This window comes from Moschus berezovskii, chromosome 7 (genome assembly GCF_049115385.1).
Source record: "Moschus berezovskii isolate FMDL1 chromosome 7, NW_MosBer_1.0, whole genome shotgun sequence".
Taxonomy (NCBI): domain Eukaryota; kingdom Metazoa; phylum Chordata; class Mammalia; order Artiodactyla; family Moschidae; genus Moschus; species Moschus berezovskii.
This window is the reverse complement of record NC_142466.1, coordinates 113,115,395-113,135,375: the sequence shown is the minus strand read 5'-3', so window position 1 is coordinate 113,135,375 and position 19,981 is coordinate 113,115,395. Positions and strand designations below refer to the sequence as shown.

At 42.6% G+C, this 19,981-nt stretch overlaps 1 protein-coding gene across 1 annotated transcript in view; it reads left to right on the top strand.

The window, feature by feature from the left end:
* ASTN2 (astrotactin 2) overlaps positions 1 to 19,981 on the top strand; it is a 1,049,203-nt gene that overhangs the window by 856,473 nt on the left and 172,749 nt on the right. Inside the window, exons 18-19 of the mRNA XM_055427750.2 lie at positions 5,572 to 5,705; positions 7,513 to 7,661. Coding sequence (XP_055283725.2) covers positions 5,572 to 5,705; positions 7,513 to 7,661 — 283 coding nt within the window. The remainder of the gene's footprint in view (positions 1 to 5,571; positions 5,706 to 7,512; positions 7,662 to 19,981) is intronic.

Below are 19,981 nucleotides of genomic sequence, written 5' to 3'. Positions count from 1 at the left end.
AAGGCTAAGAAGCAGAGGCCTCGGTGAGAATGTGGTGGAGCTTTTGAAGGGGTCCAAGCGGGGTGGGTGGAATAGCAGTGCTGTTTTAGAAAACAGGGAGAGGATGTTCTGGGAAAGGTCGGAGCTGAAAGGCTAGCTGAGGTTATGACAATTGCCTGGAGAAGAGGCATTACTCACCCACACCAGGATGACAGCTGTGGGGTCAGGTGAGAGAAGTTGGTTTGAGACATATTATGAGGTAGAGGGAGGAGCCCAGAGTAACCCCCCAGTTTCTGGCTTGGAGGTAAAATCGATGTGAGACACAAGGAATTTTAGGGGAAGGAGAGCACCACAAATACACGTTTACCTGGCTTTATGACATCATTTATAAACTCGGTTCATGTCATTCAGAATTCCATGTGAACTTTTAATTCAATTGAACAAACATTGACTGACTTATGTTACCTGCTAGATACTGAATCAGGCATGAATAGGGAACCTGGTGGTAAAAAGGTAGTCTATTTCTTTGTCTCTAGAAGGCCTTTCATCTCCTTAACCGGTATGGCTTGAACAGCCTCAAGACCACACTTATTAATACTGAGTATAACATTCATCAAGACTTGAGTGAGAAGATCAGGGCATCTTTGTGGTGACACAAACTAGAACCATCTCAGTGTCAAAAGCAGCAGACTTGGTGTCAGCCCCTGATTGTAACTGTCAATGTAAAACATAGCCACGGTAAGTATAGAATACAGAATTTAATTCCTTGGCTTAGTGACATTCCATTATATATATATATGATCCCAAGTATCTATCTTAAATACGGAGTGTCATCTTGAAGTTTAAGATTCCTAAGACATTGTCAGAAATTTTAGAGCTGGAAAGTCTTCTTCCTTTGCATTTTCATAACGTCTGACATGAGTTACTTCATAACATTTGACCCATATTAATTGTAATTGTGTATGTCTTCATTGTTAGACTTGAGTCCTTTGCAGTTCCCAGGAGGGCTTCCCAGGTGGCCCAGTGGTAATGAATCTGCCTGCCAGGGCAGGAGACGAAAGAGACGTGGGTTCAATCCCTGGGTCGGGAAGATCCCCTGGAGGAGAACATGGCAATCCACTCCAGTGTTCTTTCCTGGAAAATTCCATGGACAGAGGAGCTTGGTGGGCTACAGTCCACGGGGTCACAGAGAGTCAGACACTACTGAGCACGTGTCAGTCAGGTCCTTTGAAGTCAGTGACTGCGTCTCGTTCATCACCTTTCTTAGCATCTAGGTGGCACATGGTACGAAGGAGGAAGTTCAGTGAATTAAATCTTTCACAATAAAACTTCTGTGTCCTCATTTTACAGATGGAGAAATTGAGGCTTAATGAGAGAAATAACTTATGCTGAGTCCAACTAGAGAAGTAACAACAGGATCGAGAATAAATCCCTGTTTATTTTGATTGCTTAACATTTTTGTGGCTGTTCTCTCATCCTGCTGGGCTTGGTTTGCTGGCTAATTAGCCAGAAGTTGGAAACATTCACTAGCAGTGAGCAAACCTTCATTGTCATGAAAACAAACGGCCATGCAAATATAACCCTTAGCCCTGTATTACGGACAAGATTTGTTTCTTAAGTCCCTTCACTTACTCAAATGCTAGGAGTCAACAATGCCTCCAGTGTAAGGTTTCATTTTCCTCTGAGAACACACGCAGACACACACATATGCACACACACGAACAGCACAGAAGCACGTGGTACAAGCCGAGCAGCTGAAAAGGATGTTTTGGATGAAATCTTGGCATTTATTGTTCCAGTGTGACCAGAGATGGTCAAGGTTGCCAGAATCAGATGGACTTCAGTTCAAATCCCTTCTCCTCCATGTATCTGTGAATGGGGATAGGACACCCATCTCAAAGGGAAATTTTGAGGATTAAATGGAGGAACAGAGTCATTTCATCACAAAGTTGCTCTATCGCCTTGAATGAGCCAGCTAGCCTTTCTGGGCCACTGTATGTGCATCTGCAAAACGGATTCAATTAGATGATTTGCAGAGTCCCTGGAAGCTGGAACATTCTATGCTGCTTCTCCCTCGGGATCTATTTGGATTTGGGATGAAGTGTTGCAAGCACTGGAGACATAAGGAAAGTGTGGACCTGAGCTGACGCATGCTGGCTCCTGCTGCCTTTGCAAGGGCTCCCTGTCTGATGCAGGCCTTTTATCAGAGTGCGTTTGAGCTCTGTCCACGGTTTGCCTGGCCATCGCTGCAGTCCCCATTCTGTTCCCCAGGGTTTGGGAAAGAGCCAGTGGATATGGAGATCCACAGGCAGGGTTTCTTCCCAAGAGCTGCTTGGATGGTGAAACTCACAAAGTCCAAAGAGATTTCCTGTTTTGTTTTTCACAAGCCCCAGTGACTATTGATTACAAAAACCATACACACACACACACACACACACACACACGTGTTCACACACACGTACCAAAACAAAAACACATACACAAAACAGGATGTTCTCTCTCCTCCCTTTGCTGGAGTCCAAGGCAGTCTCTTACCATCTGTGTCACTTTCACCGGCGCCTTATGATAATTAAGCCCTTAGCTCTAGCTGGAGATGTTACAGAATCATAAGCCATGAGCAATTTTACATGTTAATTCAGGTAAGGGGGAAACTGCGAGTGGAGGGAGGAGAAAGTCTGACAGTCAGAGTGGCCTTCTGCCAGCCCACCTGGTTTCTGCCCTCACGAGAGCGCCCCCTCTGGTGCTGAAGGAGAACAGACGCTTATTCCTAACATCAGCTGACTTGTAGTCAAGTGTTAGTCACTCAGTTGTGTCAGACTCTTTGTGGCCCCATGGACTGTAGCCTGCCAGGCTCCTCTGTCCGTGGAATTCTTCAGGCAAGAATACTGGAGTGGGCTGTCATTTCCTTCTCCAAGAGATCGTTCTGACCCAAGGATGGAACCTGGGTCTCCTGCATTGGCAGGCAGATTCTTTACAGTCTGAGCCACCAGGGAAGCCAACTGTAGGTAATGTAGTAATATCAAATCTTAATACGAACAATGCTATTATTGTGTGCCAGACTCTGACCCACATAACTTATATGCAAACACTGAATTGGATATATTTATACTTTAAAAGTTGCTTATTGGGAATTTTGAGTTTAAGTTGGCATCCTGTGTTTTTATTTACTGAGTCTGGCAATCCTACTTGGAACCAACCCCACTGTCCCAAGTGGTTAAGTTTAAAAGACCTATGATTCTGAGTCACAGAGGTCTGTGTTGGGATTCTGTTTTCATCATCCGCTTGCTGTGTAATCTTGGGAACATTCCTTCACTGCTCTGATTCCTAGTCCTCACCTGTAAATGAAGATCATAGAATCTGCTTCTCAGGACTATTGTGAGAATTCCACTTTAATGCCCTTAAAGTATCTTACGCAGTGTAGTAGGTGCTTCCTGAACACGGTGCATGCACGCTAAGTCACTTTAGTCGTGTCCGACTCTTTGCGACCCCATGGACGTTAGCTTGTATTATAGTTCTTTTTTATTTCATTGGGTCGCAGTTCTTAATTTGGGAGGCATTAGATCATTTCTTCACCCCTTAGGAGAGAATTTGAGAAAGGACACATGGCAGGAATAATCAGAGCCTTCTCATCAGAGGTGCTGAGAGGACTGTGTTGGAGTCTCACACCACAGTGTCCCTGTTGCCTGTCTTCTCCTCCTAGGTCTGTGAGCTTTGCTGAGGAGGCACAGCCACTTTACACGAATGTGCTGTGCTTGTCTTCTGAACAATGCAAGATGGAAAAAGTGTCACCTGGGTCATCAAGTGTCCTTAGTAGTGGGTGTTGGGAAGCTTTAAAAAGTACAAAGAAAGAAAAAAAATCATTAAAGAAAAGAGAAAGGAAGAAAGCATGTGGAACCTGTTACCTGGCAAAGAATAAAAGATCAACACTCTCTGGAATTCCTAAGTTTGAAAAAGAGCTGTCAGACATTATGAATCCCCAGTGCCATGAAATGGCAGTACAGATGGAGTGATTAAAGGAGAAAGCATGGAGCTTCCCTGGTGGCTCAGTGGTAAAGAATCCACCTGGCAGTGAAGGAGATGTGGGTTCTATCCCTGGGTCGGGAAGATCCCCTGGAGAAGGAAATGGCAACCCACTCCAGTATTCTAGTCTGGGAAATCCCATGGACAGAGGAGCCTGGCAGGCCACAGGGTCACAAAGAGTCGGATATGCCTGAGAGCCTGAGCACACACGCAAAGTGGAAAGCACATCTGAGCCTAAGCGTTATGGTCAGTTTTTCAGTGTCCATTAGTTTATTCAATAAATCTTGACCGAATAAGTGTTCTCAGTCTCATGAGAAGACTCGTGTGGATAAGGCGTGGCCTGTGTTCTTGGTGACATCAGAGTCTGTTGGGTGAGACGGGCGAATGGATGTGTTGGTTAGCTGTGATGTAGCGTGCTGTGGCGTCTGGAAGAGAAACCTGCTTCCAGGCTTAAAGTCAAGGTGGGGTTCCCATAAAGAAGGATCCATTTGAGAACAGAAGAGCTAATTGGTTTCCAAGATGGTGGTGAGATTGAGAGTATTCCAGTAGAGAGGACAGGGTGTTTTTTTTTTAAAAAAAAAGAGCAATAGACAGTGAAGCACATTGCAATTAAATAGAACAGTGTTCACCACTTGGAGCAAGGGTCAGCAAACGGTGAGCTTCAGAGTGAATCAAGCCTGTCAGCTGTCATTGTCAATAAAGTTTTATTGGAACTCAAACACGCCCATTCGTTTAAAGCGTCATCTGTGTCACTTTCATGCTACAAGGGCAGAGTTGAGTCATTGTGGCTGAGACTGGCCATAAAGCCAGAAATATTTGCTGTTTGGTCCTTTGCAGAAATGCTTTGCCATCTCCTGATTTAGGGCACACTTTTCTTGGTCAGGAATTCAGTGTTGATGGGCATGGTGATGGTCACATGAGTGTGGATGGTGGCATGCAAAGGAAAATTAGACAAGCGGAGAGAGATGAGACTATGGAGGTGGTCAGGAGGTGGAGCAAGGGATTTAGAGTTTGTCCTGAGGGCTCTGGGGAGTCTCTGAAGGTTTATAAGCAGCGTGGTGAGGTGGTCAGACTCCTACAACAAGCAGTGTGCTGAGGTGTTAAAGAGGGCAGGGTTTGGAGCCAGACTGCCTTGGATCAGATCCCAGCTCCATCAGTTACGAGCTCCCATCAGTTACCAGAACCTCAGACAAATGACTTATCTTCTATGTGTCTTAGTTTTCCAGTTGGTAGAATGGGAAATAATAATAGTTTTTTTTTTTTAATTATAGCTATTTTGTGGGCTAGTGAAGGTGAAATAAGTCAACACAGGCAGTGTGTCAGGCCCAGGAGCAGTTTTCAAGGGATGCTATTACTCTTCTGCTTCAGTGATCATTCTGCCTACTGGGTAGGGAATGAGTCAACACAGAAGAACCTGCTGGTAGAATGCTAGGGACTCAGGCGGGAGCTGGCGCCCTGTGCCCAGGAGGACAGTTCTGCAGCTTGGGCCCGCCACCGCCATGGCTTCTGGAACTTTGACTCTCTGCTCCCCACCATGGTCATGGTCCTTTCTTTTGTTCACCTTCGTTCCAGGCCTTCAGGAGCGCACTGATGAGCTCTTACTGGTGCTCGGGGAAAGGGGATGTGATCGATGACTGGTGCCGATGTGACCTCAGCGCCTTCGACGCCAGCGGGCTCCCCAACTGTAGCCCGCTCCCGCAGCCGGTGTACGTATGTATGGCCCCCCTTTCCCCTGTCTTGCCAGCCCAGGCCATGGCTTGCTTCTCCTCCCAGGGTGCTTCACCAGAGGCCTGAAGTCTGTGGGGCCTACTTCCTCCTTTGCAAAAGCACGTAGCTTTGGCAGAACAAAATCGTGGCTCAGGGGTAGACACTTACACTGCAGCATGTGCTGTTTTCATAGCGCCTAGCCATCCATCGTTACTTCTTTCAGTTCATCCATTCGGCAAAGTTTACTGGATGCCAACTACTGCTTTGGCAGGTCCCGTGTTGACCACTAAGGGCTACTGAAATAAAGAAAGGGTAGGACCTTTTCTCAGAAGCTTTCTATTATTCATTTATTCAACAAATAAGTTTTGAACACCTGCTATGTGTCAGACACTGGAGAATTCACTAATGAGCAAGGCAGGCACAGTGTGTGCACTTAGGGAGCTGACCATTTAGGAAGGGGACAGATGGCAAAGCAAAAACAGAAACAACACACCATTTAAACGTTTAAATAAGGAAAGCATGAGAGAAAAAGGAAAGATGTGCTAATGGAGAGAACAGAATGGGGAGGCTGTAGTCGGAGGAGAGGGAGATAGTCTGGAAGCCTCTCTGAGAAGACCTGAATTAGAGTCAGACTTGTCAGGCAGCCAATGGCAACAGAAATGGTTCGGGAAAAAGACAGAACCCCGGGAAAGCCCTGACCCAGGAAGTTCACCATTTGAGGAAGTAGAGAAAGGTCATCACGATTAGGAGAGTAAGGTTAAGAAGGAGGGTGGAGTGGGGAGCAGAGGAAATCCAGGCAGGAACCAATATTGAGGCTCCCTTGTGAGACAGTCTTGAAGAGTTGGCGGCTATGGTGGAGAGAGAAAAGGAATCTGGGCTGGGGGACACGCAAAGTCACCGTCGTGTTTCTGTCCCCAGCTTGCTGTGTGACTTTATGCAGAGCATTCTCTTTTCTGGACCTTGCTTTTACCTTCTATGAAAGGAAGAGATTGTACGTCCTTCTCTCAAAGGACCCTCCCCGTTCTCACCTTCAAGCATTCCATTATTTCTTGCTTTATAAAAGGATTCCTGCCCTCTGTGACGGAGAAGGCAATGGCAAGCCACTCCAGTACTCTTGCCTAGAAAATCCCATGGATGGAGGAGCCTGGTAGGCTGCAGTCCGTGGGGTCGCTAAGGGTTGGACACGACTGAGCGACTTCACTTTCACTTTTCACTTTCACACATTGGAGAAGGAAATGGCAACCCACTCTGATGTTCTTGCCTGGAGAATCCCAGGGACGGGGGAGCCTGGTGGGCTTCCGTCTATGGGGTCACACAGAGTAGGACACGACTGAAGTGACTTGGCGGCGGCGGCGGCGGCCCTCTGTGAGGGGTTATTGATTTAAGGATATTGAAACATTGACTGATATACTGGAGGGCTGAAGAGAATGGCAGGGAGGCTGGAAGATACTGTGCTTGAAGGCACTGCCAATTTAATCGACAATGAAGCATCATGGAGAAATAGTTTAAACAAATGTCAAGCTAATCGATTTTCTGTGAGCACATACTGTGCACTTGGATTAATTTACTGGATTCCACATGGATCCTGAAGGGTAGCTCTTCTTATCCCCATTATAAACAAAGAGACGGAGGCTGAAAGAGGTGAAATTAGTTGCCTAAGTATATGCAAAAGGTTACTGGTGGGTTGAATCGGGGTTTGAAACCAGACTGAAACCCACACTTTTAATCTGGACACATGCACCCTTCTTTGGGGCCCAGACAATACTGGCTGGCCAAAACCCCCCATCTTCCCTGTCATCCCCCCAGGCTGCGGCTCTCCCCAACAGTAGAGCCCTCCAGCACCGTGGTCTCCTTGGAGTGGGTGGACGTTCAGCCAGCTATTGGGACCAAGGTTTCTGACTATATTCTGCAGCACAAGAAAGTGGACCAGTACACAGACACAGACCTCTACACAGGTAAGTAAAGCGCCCAAGGCTTCCGCTTTTACTGAGGTGGTATGACAGAGGAGGGCAACTGGGGTTACCTAAACACCTCTGCAGACGTGGTGTTTTCTGAACTGAGAAGGCATCGGGAAGTGTCGTTTGGCGTCTGTGACTTCATGCCCACACCTGTGTGCTTTTGGTGTGATTTTCAGCAGGGGAAGGTAGCAATTTGTACTTGGAAAGACTTTCTGAGTCTCTAAGTTGGATCCTCAAAGTTGTAAACTAAAGTTTTAGTTAATTCAAACAAGGATTTGACCTTTTCTTCTTGGAAAGGCCTACAGGTTACCTTTCTTGAAGACCTTGGTAATTGTAAATATATTATCTCTGGGACTGAGATAAAGACGTTCAAGGGATTCCTGTTTCTACTCTGATGTACTGAGATAGTTGTCTTTTGTGTTGGGGAAGAGGATATGGAAATCATCCAGACTTGCAGAAGAAGATGGGAAAAGTGGCTCTTGAGTGCTTTGTGACCAGTCTCTCAGTTGTCTCCGACTCTTTGTGACCCTTCTGTCCATGGGATTCTCCAGGCAAGAAGACTGGAGTGGGTTGCCATTTCCTCCTCTAGACCCAAGTGCTTTGAGTATTCTTAAAGAGTGTATAACAAGCTGCTTCATCCTGAAGGTGGGTCTGCAGGGCTGGCCTAGCTTAGGGCAGGTAGGGAACCTGGGTCTGTGGGAGCTGGATTTGAGCCTGGGCCGTGAGGGCAGGCCTGGTGCTGGTGAGTGTCATGGAGCCAGCCTGGTTCTGGGGTGGGTCAAAATCTGGAGTTGGTGCTAGCTGACCTCATGCTGGGCCCATGGAAACCTGGGTTCAAGGATAGATCACTTGGGGGCCTTTGGAGCTGGCAGGTGCCAAGGTGGCATGGGGGCCTGGGTTCAGGGGAGCTCACAGGGAGCCTGGAGCCGCGAAAGCTGCAGGGGCCCTGCCCCAGCACTTGCTGGGTTGAGCCAGAGGCCTGGATCCACACAGACATCTGCTGGGAGCCACCTGCAGCCGTGAGAGCTGACTCTGGAGTGCAGGGGGAGTGGGTCTCAGTTTTCTCTTTCCTTGCATCGGGGTAGTTCTCTCTCTGCACTGGCTGCTCAGGCCTGGGGAAGAGGTTATAGGAGTAACATGAATCTACCTGACCCTCCTCAAAGCATTTTTTTGTTACTTTGGTGCTTCACCTGGGAGCTACAATCTCTGTTTACCTAGAAACCTTAGTTCTTGTGAGATTATTTCTGTGCATGGACAGTTATTCAAATTGATATTTCGGCTCAAATTGTCCCCATGGTGTTGTGATTCGGATGGGTTCAAATCATTTTTCGGTGGAGGTGGTTAGAGGGATGATGGGGGTATTGGGGGTAGGGGGAGAGAGGGAAGTGTTAAAAATTCTTAAGTCACTGTTTTGCTGATAGTAGTCGCCGAACAATTACCAAGTCTATTTTTATAGATCAAGTCATGAATCCCAGAGAGGTCTGTGACCTTCCCGAAGTCCCACAGCTGGTCTGTCTTACTCCCAACACAATGCTTGTATCTTTATTTATTGTATTTGATGGTAAAAAGCTGAATGCTAGTTAGCTGCTTTGCTTTAATTAGAAAATGAATGTTGAATTATGCGTATCATAGTTTATGTTTCCTAGTTTGTTAATGTGGTAAATTATATTGGTATATCTTCAAACGATTAAAAAAAAAAGCCTTGCATTCCTGGAATAAATCCCACACAGTCATGATACACTATCTTTTTTATATATTGTTGTATTTGTTGTGTTAAAATTTTGTTTAGATTTTTGTATCCTTGTTTCTGAGGGGTTTTAATCAGTAGTTTTCTTATACTGCTTGTGTCTGTGTTGCTGTCAGGATAACTCTGGGCTCTAAAAATAAATTGCAAGATGCTTTCTTCTTTTTCATTTTCTCAAAGAGTTTGGGTAGAATCAGAGTTTGGGTGATATTTTTTTTTCTCTGTATTTTTTTTTAATTTATTTATTTTAATTGGAGGCTAATTACTTTACATTATTGTATTGGTTTTGCCATACATTGACATGAATCTGCCCTGGGTGTACATGTGTTCCCCATCTTGAACCCACCTCCCACTCCCTCCCCATCCCATCCCTCAGGGTCATCCCAGTGCACCAGCCCCAAGCATCCTGTCTCATGCATCGAACCTGGACTGGCGATTCGTTTCACATATGATAATATACATGTTTCAATGCCATTCTCCCAAATCATCCCTCCCTCGCCCTCTCCCACAGAGTCCCAAAGACTGTTCTATACATCTGTGTCTCTTTTGCTGTCTCATATACAGGGTTATCGTTGCCATCTTTCTAAATTCCATATATATGTGTTAGTATATTGTATTGGTATTTTTCTTTCTGGCTTACTTCACTCTGTATAATAGGCTCCAGTTTCATCCACCTCATAGAACTGATTCAAATGTATTCTTTTTAATTGCTGAGTAATACTCCGTTGTGTATATGTACCACAGCTTTAAAAATTTTTGGTAGAATTCCCAAGTGAAATAATCTGAGCTTGGAACTTTTCTTGGTTTAAATTGCTAATTTAATTCTCTGATAGATATAGGGCTGCTGCTGCTGCTAATTCGCTTCAGTCGTGTCCGACTCTGTGCGACCCCATAGACGGCAGCCAACCAGGCTCTGCCGACCAGGCTCCACCGTCCCTGGGATTCTCCAGGCAAGAACACTGGAGTGGGTTGCCATTTCCTTCCCCAAGATATAGGGCTACTCAGGCTATGTATTTCTTCTTAACTGATTTTGGTACCTTGTGTGTTTTAAAGGATTTATCTATGTCATGTAAGTCATAAAATTTACTGGGAAAAAACTTGTTAGTGATATTCTGTTATTATTTTTAATATTATGGAATTTACCGTGATGTCAATCTCTTATTCTTGATATTGGCAATTTCTTTCACCTCTCTCTCTCTTTTTCTGATCTGGAAAGAGCATTATATAATTTATTTATCTTCTCTAAGTGCATGCTCATTCACGTCCAACTCTTTGGAACCCTTTGGACTGTAGCCTATCAAGCTCCACTGTCCATGTGATTTTTCAGGGAAGAATACGGGAGTTTGGGTTGCCATTTCCTACTCCAGGGGATCTTCCCAACCCAGGAATCAAGCCTGTGTCTCGGCAGATTCTTTACCACTGAGCCACCTGGAAATACCTATGTTCTTAAAGAATCAGCTTTAATTTCACCTATTTTCACTATTATTTTCCATTTCATTGATTTCTGCTCTGATCTTTGTTGTGTTTTTTTTTTTTCTTTTTGCTTATTTTGCATCTTGTTTGTTCCTATTTTTTTGTTGTTGTTAATTTTTAACTTGGTAGCTGAAGTTGTTGATTTGAGATTTTTCTTGTAAGACATTCTAATTTCCCTTTAGTTTTCTTTTTTGACCTATGGATTCTTTAGATGCATATTACTTAATTTCCAAATATTTGGAGACTTTTTAGATATCTTTCTCCTCGAATTTTAATTTGATTCTACTATATCAGAGTACACACCTTTTATGACTTTAATTTTTCTGTGTTATTTTATAGTGGAGTAGGGTTGATTACCCCACTCCAGTACTCCTGCCTGGAAAATCCCATGGACGGAGGAGCCTCGTGGGCTGCAGTCCATGGGGTCGCTAGTAGTCTGACACGACTGAGTGACTTCACTTTCACTTTTCACTTTCATGCATTGGAGAAGGAAATGGAAACCCACTCCAGTGTTCTTGCCTGAAGAATACCAGGGACGGGGGAGCCTGGTGGGTTGCAGTCTGTGGGGTCGCACAGAGTCGGACACGACTGAAGCGACTTAGCAGCAGCAGCAGCAGCAGGGTTGATTAGCAAGTTGTGTTTTAGGTGTACATCAAAGCGCTTCAGTTATCCATCCGTTCAAGCACTTTGCCTGTTTAGCTTATTACAAAATGCTGGGCAGAGCTCCTTGTGTCACGCACTAGGCCCCTGTTGACTATCTGTTTTAAATACAGCAGTGTGTACATGTCAGCTCCAAATTCCCAATCTTTTCCTCTCCCTGATCCTTCCCCCGTTAGCCAAAAGTTTGTTCTCTACTTCTGTTTTGTTAATAAGTTCATTTGGATTTTTTTTTGTTTAGGTTCCGCATATAAATGATATCATATAATATTTATCTTTGTCTGACTTCACTTAGTATGATAATCTCCAGGTCCATTCGTGTTGCTGCAAATGCATTATTTTGTTTTTAATGCCTTAGTAATAGTCCATTGTATATATGTGTCTCTCTCGCTTTTTTAAAATCCATTTCTCGGTTGATGGACACGTAGATTGCTTCCTGTCTTGGTCACTGTAAATAGTGCAGCAATGAATATTGAGGAGTGAGTATCTATTTGAATTATGATTTTCTCTGAATTGATGCCCAGGAGTGGAATTGCTGGATCATTTAAAATTTATTGAGACAGATTTTATGGCATCAAATTTGGTCTATCATTGTTTTCAATATCCAGTTTAAAATCATGTCTACCCTTCTATTTATCGATGAGTTTTTCTGTGAATACCAGCTAGATCAAATCTGTTGATTGTGATTTTCAAGTCTTCTGAATTCTTTCTGATTTTCTGTCTTCTTACTGTTCAGTACTTGAAAGTGTAGTATGGAAACCTCTGACAGTGATTGTGGATACATCTATATATTTATCCTTATAGTTCTACCAGTTTTTACTTTATGCATTTTGAAGCTCTTATTCACTGAATAAACATTTAGGATATTTATATCCTCTTGATGAACTGATCCCTTAATTGCTATGAAATGGTTGTCTGTATCCCTTCCTCCTTTGTCATATAATAGATTAGGTGAACATCAGTGCATGAGTTTATCTCTGGGTTTTCTATCCTCTGTTGAGTCACATTTTTGTTTTTATGCCAGTACCATACTGTCTTGATTACAGTAAGTTTTTAGTATAGTCTGAACTCAGGGAGTATGGTTCCTTCAGCTCCATTTTTCTTTCTGAAGATTGCTTTGGTTGTTTGGGGTCTTTTGTGTTTCCATACAAATGTTAAAAAAAAAAGTTCTAATTCTGTGAAAAATGCCTTTGGTAACTTAACAGGGATTGCACCGAATCTGTAGATTGCTTTAAGTATTATTATAGTCATTTTCACAGTATTGGTTCTTCTGTGGTATATCTCCATCTGTTTGTATTGTCTTTGATTTCTTTCATCAGTATCTTATAGTTTTCTGAGTATAGGTCTTTTGCCTCTGTAAGCAGGTTTATTCCTAGGTATTTTATTCTTTTTGTTGCAGTGGAAATGGGATTGTTTCCTTAATTACTCTTTCTTTTTTAAATTACTCTTTTTTATATTTCTTTATTAGTGCATAGGAATGGAAGAGATGTCTGTGTATTAATTTTGTATCCTACAACTTTACAATATTCATTGATTAGCTCTAGTAGCTTTCTGGTGACATCTTTAGGATTTTTTTATGTACAGTATCATGTCATCTGCAAGCAGTGACCGTTTTACTTCTTTTCAAATTTGGATTCTGTTTATTTATTTTCTTCTCTGTTTGGCCTGGCTAGGAATTCCAAAACAATATCGAATAAAAATAGCGAGACTGACCGTCCTTATCTTATTCTTGATCTTAGAGGGGATGCTTTCAGTTTATCACCATTGAGAATTATGTTTGTTGTGGATTGTCCTATATGACCTTTATTATTCTGAGGTAGATTCCCTCTATGTCCACTTTCTGGAGAGTTTTTATCATAAATGTGTGTTGAATTTTGTCAAAAGCTTTTTTTTCCATCTATTGAGATGATCATATGGTTTTTATTAATCAATTATATTTGGTAGAATTTGTGTTTGAAACCCTCTGGTCCTGGACTTTTGTTTAATGGAAGACTTTTAATCATGGGTTTAATTTCATTACTTGTGATTGGTCTTTTCATATTTTATATTTCTTCCTGGTTCAGTCTTGGAAGTTTGTTCCTTTCTAAGAATTTGTCCATTCTTCCAGTTTGTTCAGTTTTTTTGCACATAATTGCTTGTAGTAGTCTCTTATGATCCTTGTATTTCTATGGTGTCAGTTGTAATTTCTCTTTCATTTCTAATTTTATTGATTTGTGTATTCTCCCTTTTCTTCTTGATGAATTTGGCTAAAGGTTTATCAATTTTGTTTATTTTCTCAAAGAGTCAGCTTTTAGTTTTATTGATCTTTGCTATCGTTTTCTTCATTTGTATTTCATTTATTTCTGCTTTTCTCTTTATGATTTCTTTCCTTCAATTAACTTTTTTTTTTCCTTCTGTTGCTGCAGATGTTTTTTCTGTGATTGCTTTAGGTACAGTGTTATGTCATTTATTTGAAATATTTCTTGTTCTTAAGGTGGGATTGCATTGCTGTAAACCTCCCTCTTAGAATAACTTTTGCTGCATCCCATAGGTTTTGAGTCCTCATGTTCTCACTGTCACTTGTTTCTGGGTATTTCTGATTTCCTCTGTGATTTCCTCAGTGATCCATTGGCTATTCAGTAGCATATTGCTTAGCTTCCGTGTGTTTGTGTTTTTTACAGTTTTTCTTCCCTCCTGCCCCCATAATTTATTCCTAATCTGATAGTGCTGTGGCCAAAAAAAAGATGCTTGATACAATTTCAGTTGTCTTAAGTTTACCAAGGTTTAGTTCATGACCCAAGATGTGATCTGTCTTGGAGAATGTTCAGTGTTCTTTTGAGTAGAAAGTGTATTCTGCTGCTTTTGGATGGAATGTCCTATCAGTTCAGTTCAGTCGCTCAGTCGTGTCCTACTCTTTGCGACCCCATGAATCACAGCACGCCAGGCCTCCCTGTCCATCACCGACTCCCGGAGTTCACTCAAACTCATGTCCATCGAGTCGGTGATGCCATCCAGCCATCTCATTCTCTGTCGTCCCCGTCTCCTCCCGCCCCCAATCCCTCCCAGCATCAGAGTCTTTTTCAGTGAGTCAACTCGTCGCATGAGGTGGCCATCAATTAAATCTACCTGGTCTAATGTGTCATTTAAGTCTTGTGTTCCCTTATTAATTATTTGTCTGTATATCTGTCCATTGGAGAAAACAGAGTGTTAAAGTCCCCCACTATTATTGTGTTAATGTCAGTTTTCATTTTTATGGCTGTTAGCATTTGCCATATGTATTGAGGTTCTTCTGTGTTGGGTGCATAATATTAACAACTGTTATATCTTCTTGGATTGACCATTGATCATTATGCAGTGGCCTTCCTTGTCTCTTGTCACAGTCTGTATTTTTGTCTGATATGAGTACTGCTATTCCAACTTTCTTTGATTTCCATTTGCGTGGAATATCTTTTTCCATCCCTTCTGTCTTCTTAAATTGATTCCATTTTGTTTCTTTTGTTGACTTATTATAGTTATAACTCTCTTTTCTTTTATTAGTGATTCTTTTAAGGTTCGTGCATTCATATTTAGTATATCACAATGTGCCATCAAGTGCTGTTATAGACTTCATATACAGTAGAGGAACCTTATATGTGTACTTTTATTTCTCTCCTCCAAGTCTTTATCTTGTATTGTCATACATTTTATTCATAAAGATGATTCATAATTCATTGTTACTTTCCTTAAAGAGTAAATTACCCTTTGAATATATTTAATTAATAAAATTAGTTTTATGTATTTACTCATGTACTTACTTTTTTGATGCTCTTCATTCTTTCACAGGCATCCATATTTTCATCTGACTTTATTATCTTTCTGCCTGAAAGATATCTTTTATTATTTTTATATTTCAGGTTTGTTAATGATGAATTCATTGTACTTTTTTTTTTAAAGTTGTTACTGCTGGATACAGTATTCTAGACTGACAACTTTTCTTTTTGTAATTTAAAGATGTTGCTCCTATATCTTGCTTAAATTATTTGTATTGAGAAATCTCTTTTATTTCTAATTTTGGTTCCCTATATAAATATACTCCCCTCCCCCTGGCTGCTTCTAAGATTTTTTCTTTACTATTGGCTTTGAGCAATTTATTATTTATTATGTTTGAGTTTTATTAAGCTTCTTAGATCTATGGGTTTAAAGTGTTATCCCATCTTGAAAATTGGGGGCCATTATTCTTCCTGTCTCTCCATCTTTTTTCTCCTTCAGTGACTCTAATAATGAGTGTATTTAGTCACTTGAAATTGTTGTTTATCTCACTGATGCTCTTTATATTTTTAAAAATTATTTATTTTTTGTTTGTTTCATTTTGAATAGTGTTCAGTGCTGTGTCTTTAGTATTTCCTGCAAAATCTAATCTACTGTTAATCTATGCAGTGATTTCTTTTTTTAAACTCAGACATTGTAATTTTCATCTTAGGGAGTTCAGTTTGAATTTGGCTAGTATATTTATTTCTTAACCTTTTTGAATTATGGAATAGAGTTATAATTATGGCTTTGATGTTCTTGTTTCATAATTTTAACATCTGTGTAAGTTCTGGGTCCGTTTAAATGGACTCATTTATCTCCTTATTATGTGTTGAATTCCCTTGTTCTTGTATGCCAGGTAATTTTTGGTTGAATGCCAGGCATTGTGATATTTGCCTTGTTTGGTGCTGGATATTTTTGTATTCCTATAAATATTTTTTAATTCTATTCTGAGACAGTTAACTTACTTGGAAATAGTTTGATTCTTTTTGGTCTTGCTTTTAGAATTGGTTAGATGGAACCAGCGGAGAAGGCAATGGCAAGCCACTCCGGTACTCTTGCCTAGAAAATCCCATGGACAGAGGAGCCTGGTAGGCTGCAGTCCATGTGGTCACTAAGAGTCAGGCATGACTGAGTGACTTCACTTTTCACTTTCACACATTGGAGAAGGAAATGGCAACCCACTCCAGTGTTCTTGCCTGGAGAATCCCATGGATGGGTGAGTCTAGTGGGCTGCCATCTATGGGGTCGCACAGAGTCAGACATGACTGAAGCGACTTAGCAGCAGCAGCAGCAGCAGATGGAACCAGAGCAGTGTTTAGTCTAGGGCTAGTTATTCCCTACTACTGAGGCAAGGCACTTCTATGTATTCTACACAGTGGCCCATGAATTGTGAAATTTTCCAGTGTGACTGGGAGGAATAAGCACTATTCTGGCCCCTCTATGAGCAATGGGCATTGTTCTATCTAACCCTCTTGGTTTGGTAGGCTCCTTACACACATCCATCAACCAGTACTCTGATGAGTGTTGAAAGATCTCTTAAATTTTGAGAAAGATCTCTTAAATTTTCTTTCTGTACAACTCTCTTCTTTCCCTTATTTTGTTCTGTAAGCTGTTGATTTTTTGGTCTTCCCACACTAAGAACTCTGTCTTCTTAATTTAGGGAGTCTACCAGGCATCTCCTTGCTGTGACTTGGAAACTTTCTAAAGTCAGGAATCTGGGGAAGTTTTAGGGCTCACAGAATTTGTTTTCCATATTTCAATATCTCTGGCCTCTGGTGCCAGATTTTCAGTTTGAAAACTCATGTTCTTTTCTTTAAAAAAAAATTAATATTTCAGGCAGTAGGGTAAATAAATCTAGTCTGTATGTCACCATCTAGTCCAGAAATGGAAATCTAAGATTCTTTCTTCTGATTGTTTAGAAACCAGTGTTCTTACCTAGGAGCTCTTTTTTTTTCTTTGATAAACTTTTTAGTTACATGATCTGGGAGCACTCTACAGATATTACCCCTTCTTCTCCCTGCTGCCCTTCATAAGTTTGAAGACAATGACTTATCTACCACCATCTTTTCAGGTTCTTCTAATTCTTCCTTGTGTTGCTGCTACTGCTGCTAAGTTGCTTCAGTCGTGTCAGACTCTGTGCGACCCCATAGACGGCAGCCCACCAGGTCCCCCATCCCTGGGATTCTCCAGGCAAGAATACTGGAGTGGGCTGCCATTTCCTTCTCCAAAACATGAAAGTGAAAAGTAAAAGTGAAGTCACTCAGTCGTGTCCGACTCTTAGCGACCCCATGGACTGCAGCCCACCAGGCTCCTCCATCCCTGGGATTCTCCAGGAAAGAATACTGGAGTGGGCTGCCATTTCCTTCTCCAATACATGAAAGTGAAAAGTAAAAGTGAAGTCACTCAGTCATGTCCGACTCTTAGCGACCCCATGGACTGCAGCCCACCAGGCTCCTCCATCCATGGGATTTTCCAGGCAAGAGTACTGGAGTGGGCTGCCATTGCCTTCTCCACTTCCTTGTGCTACTTGAGCTTGATTCTCTCCACCATCCAATTCTTGAATTTTTTCAGGGACAGTTTTCTTTAAAGAAGCAAGATAATGACTTCTACATCTTTGTAATTTGATGTCCTTCCACAGAACCTGACATACATAGATGTTTAATGCTCACTAAATTGAATTGTATGTGGGTAGGTATATACATGTCTTAAGTTTTCAATTCTTATCTCACTTCCTTGAGCGCTGTGTGGTCTTATAAAGTCCCAGAGACTAGCTGAGTTCATAATAATCCTAAAATGTGTCATGATTAATTGATGCCAAGGATGATTGGCAGTGGATATCTGAAGCAGAAATCTTATCTATTTATCTCCATGCCACTTTTACTATATCTCAACAATCTCAAGGGTGAACTTGGAACCAATTTGAACAACTTCAGTCTACTTTATTGAGCTTTATCTTAGGGAATGCAAGCCTAATGAAGGAGCTTGGGCTTCTTTATTTTTTGAAAACCTAGCTTCCGCTTTCAGTTGCCAGTACTTCTCATTGAGGAGTCAAGAGCCAGTCAACATCCTTTCTGAGTCTCAGGTTCCCCATCTGTGGAATGGGATAGCTACTAGCTACTTTGAGGGTCAAATGTAACACAGTTCTTGGGACATGGTAAGTACTAATAAACTGTAGTTGCTTGTAATTCCCTTGAATTTAAAAAAAAAGAAACTTCAGTGTTAGGAAGAAAATAAACAATAAAATAAGGTTTAAGATGTGTTTTGTTAGAGCATTAGGATTACTCACACATTTGGCCAGGTGAGGCCAGAATAAGGAAATGTGGGCTTTCTCTTTGATCTCTCTGGGTTTTGCTGGCAGCCGAGTCCAGTGCTGTAATTGTTTATTCGCAGGCTCATGCATGCGTGTGCACAGATATACATGCACACACATTCTTTCTCTTTCTCTCTCACACACACGGACACACACAGGCACACACACATTCTTTACGACTGCCATCTGTTCAACACCCTTTTGAACTAGCTGTTGAAATGCTCACTCTCCCTCCCCGTCTCCCTCTCCCGGCCCCCACCCCTGGGTTTGGCGCCCGCTTTGTTTCCTTCAGAGAAGCCATTGCTCTGTCCGTCCTGGGATTCTGTCGGGAAAGCCAAGCATAACTAGCCTCCTGTTCCAGTTGTTTGGAGCAGAGACGGGGCTTGTTTTGGGGGGGTGGCTGAATTCCCCGCACACTAATCTGTCATCGATATTAAAAACAGACGTCTGGTCCTCCCACGTGGCCTCATCAGAGCAATTGGTATAGGTTTGGGCCTCTTGGGCAGGGGTAGTAGATGCATGGGGGCTGGGGGCTGGGGGCTGGGGGCTGGAATAAGGAGGCGGGCTGAAGCACAGGCAGATTTAATGAATCCAAACCCCATGTTTGACCTACAGAGGAAAAGGCTGAGGAAGGTGGGACGGCGGGGCTTGTCCAGAGGTTACATACAGGGGTTAGTGCTAGAATGGGGACCCTGGTCTCTATACCTTCTCTCACTGCCAAGTCCACACACCTTTCCACCAGTGATATTACCTCTGGTGTGCATTGCTGTTGTTGCGAATAAACCAAGAAGCAGACAGAAATTAGAGAACATAGGTGTCTGTGTTCATGGGCAGGATGGAGTACTTGGACACTTGATGGCCCCTGGGGGCTCTGACCTAATAGAGAACGTAGCCTTCGGACACATTGCTTCTTTGTCCTACAAGGCAGTTCTGAGAATCCCCAAACGTTAGAGTGGCAGGACCAGAAGCAGTGAGTCCAACCCCTCACTGCAAGGATCAGAAAGGGAAGGAGAAAGGTCTCACCCAGTGCCATAACCTCCCCCACCACACTCCCCTGCATTGTCTTTGGTCATCTCCTGAAATAGTTCTTTAACCTTTTTAAAAATCTGAGACTTCTCTCTCTCACCACGAGATTCCCAGCTTCCAGCTTTTGGGTTTTGGTTCAGGGCTGGAAGGCCAGCTGGCTCTGTTGGTCTGCACACCAACCAGGCAGCAGGCCCTCTCCACCCCCCACCACATCTCTTCGTGAAAGGCAGCACCATCTGGAGCTGGTCCGTGCCCCTTTCCCTGCTGGCATCCGGGAGCCTGATGGGCTGCTCCCAGCTGACCAGCGCTGGCTCTCCTGCCAGCTCTCCCCTCTTATCT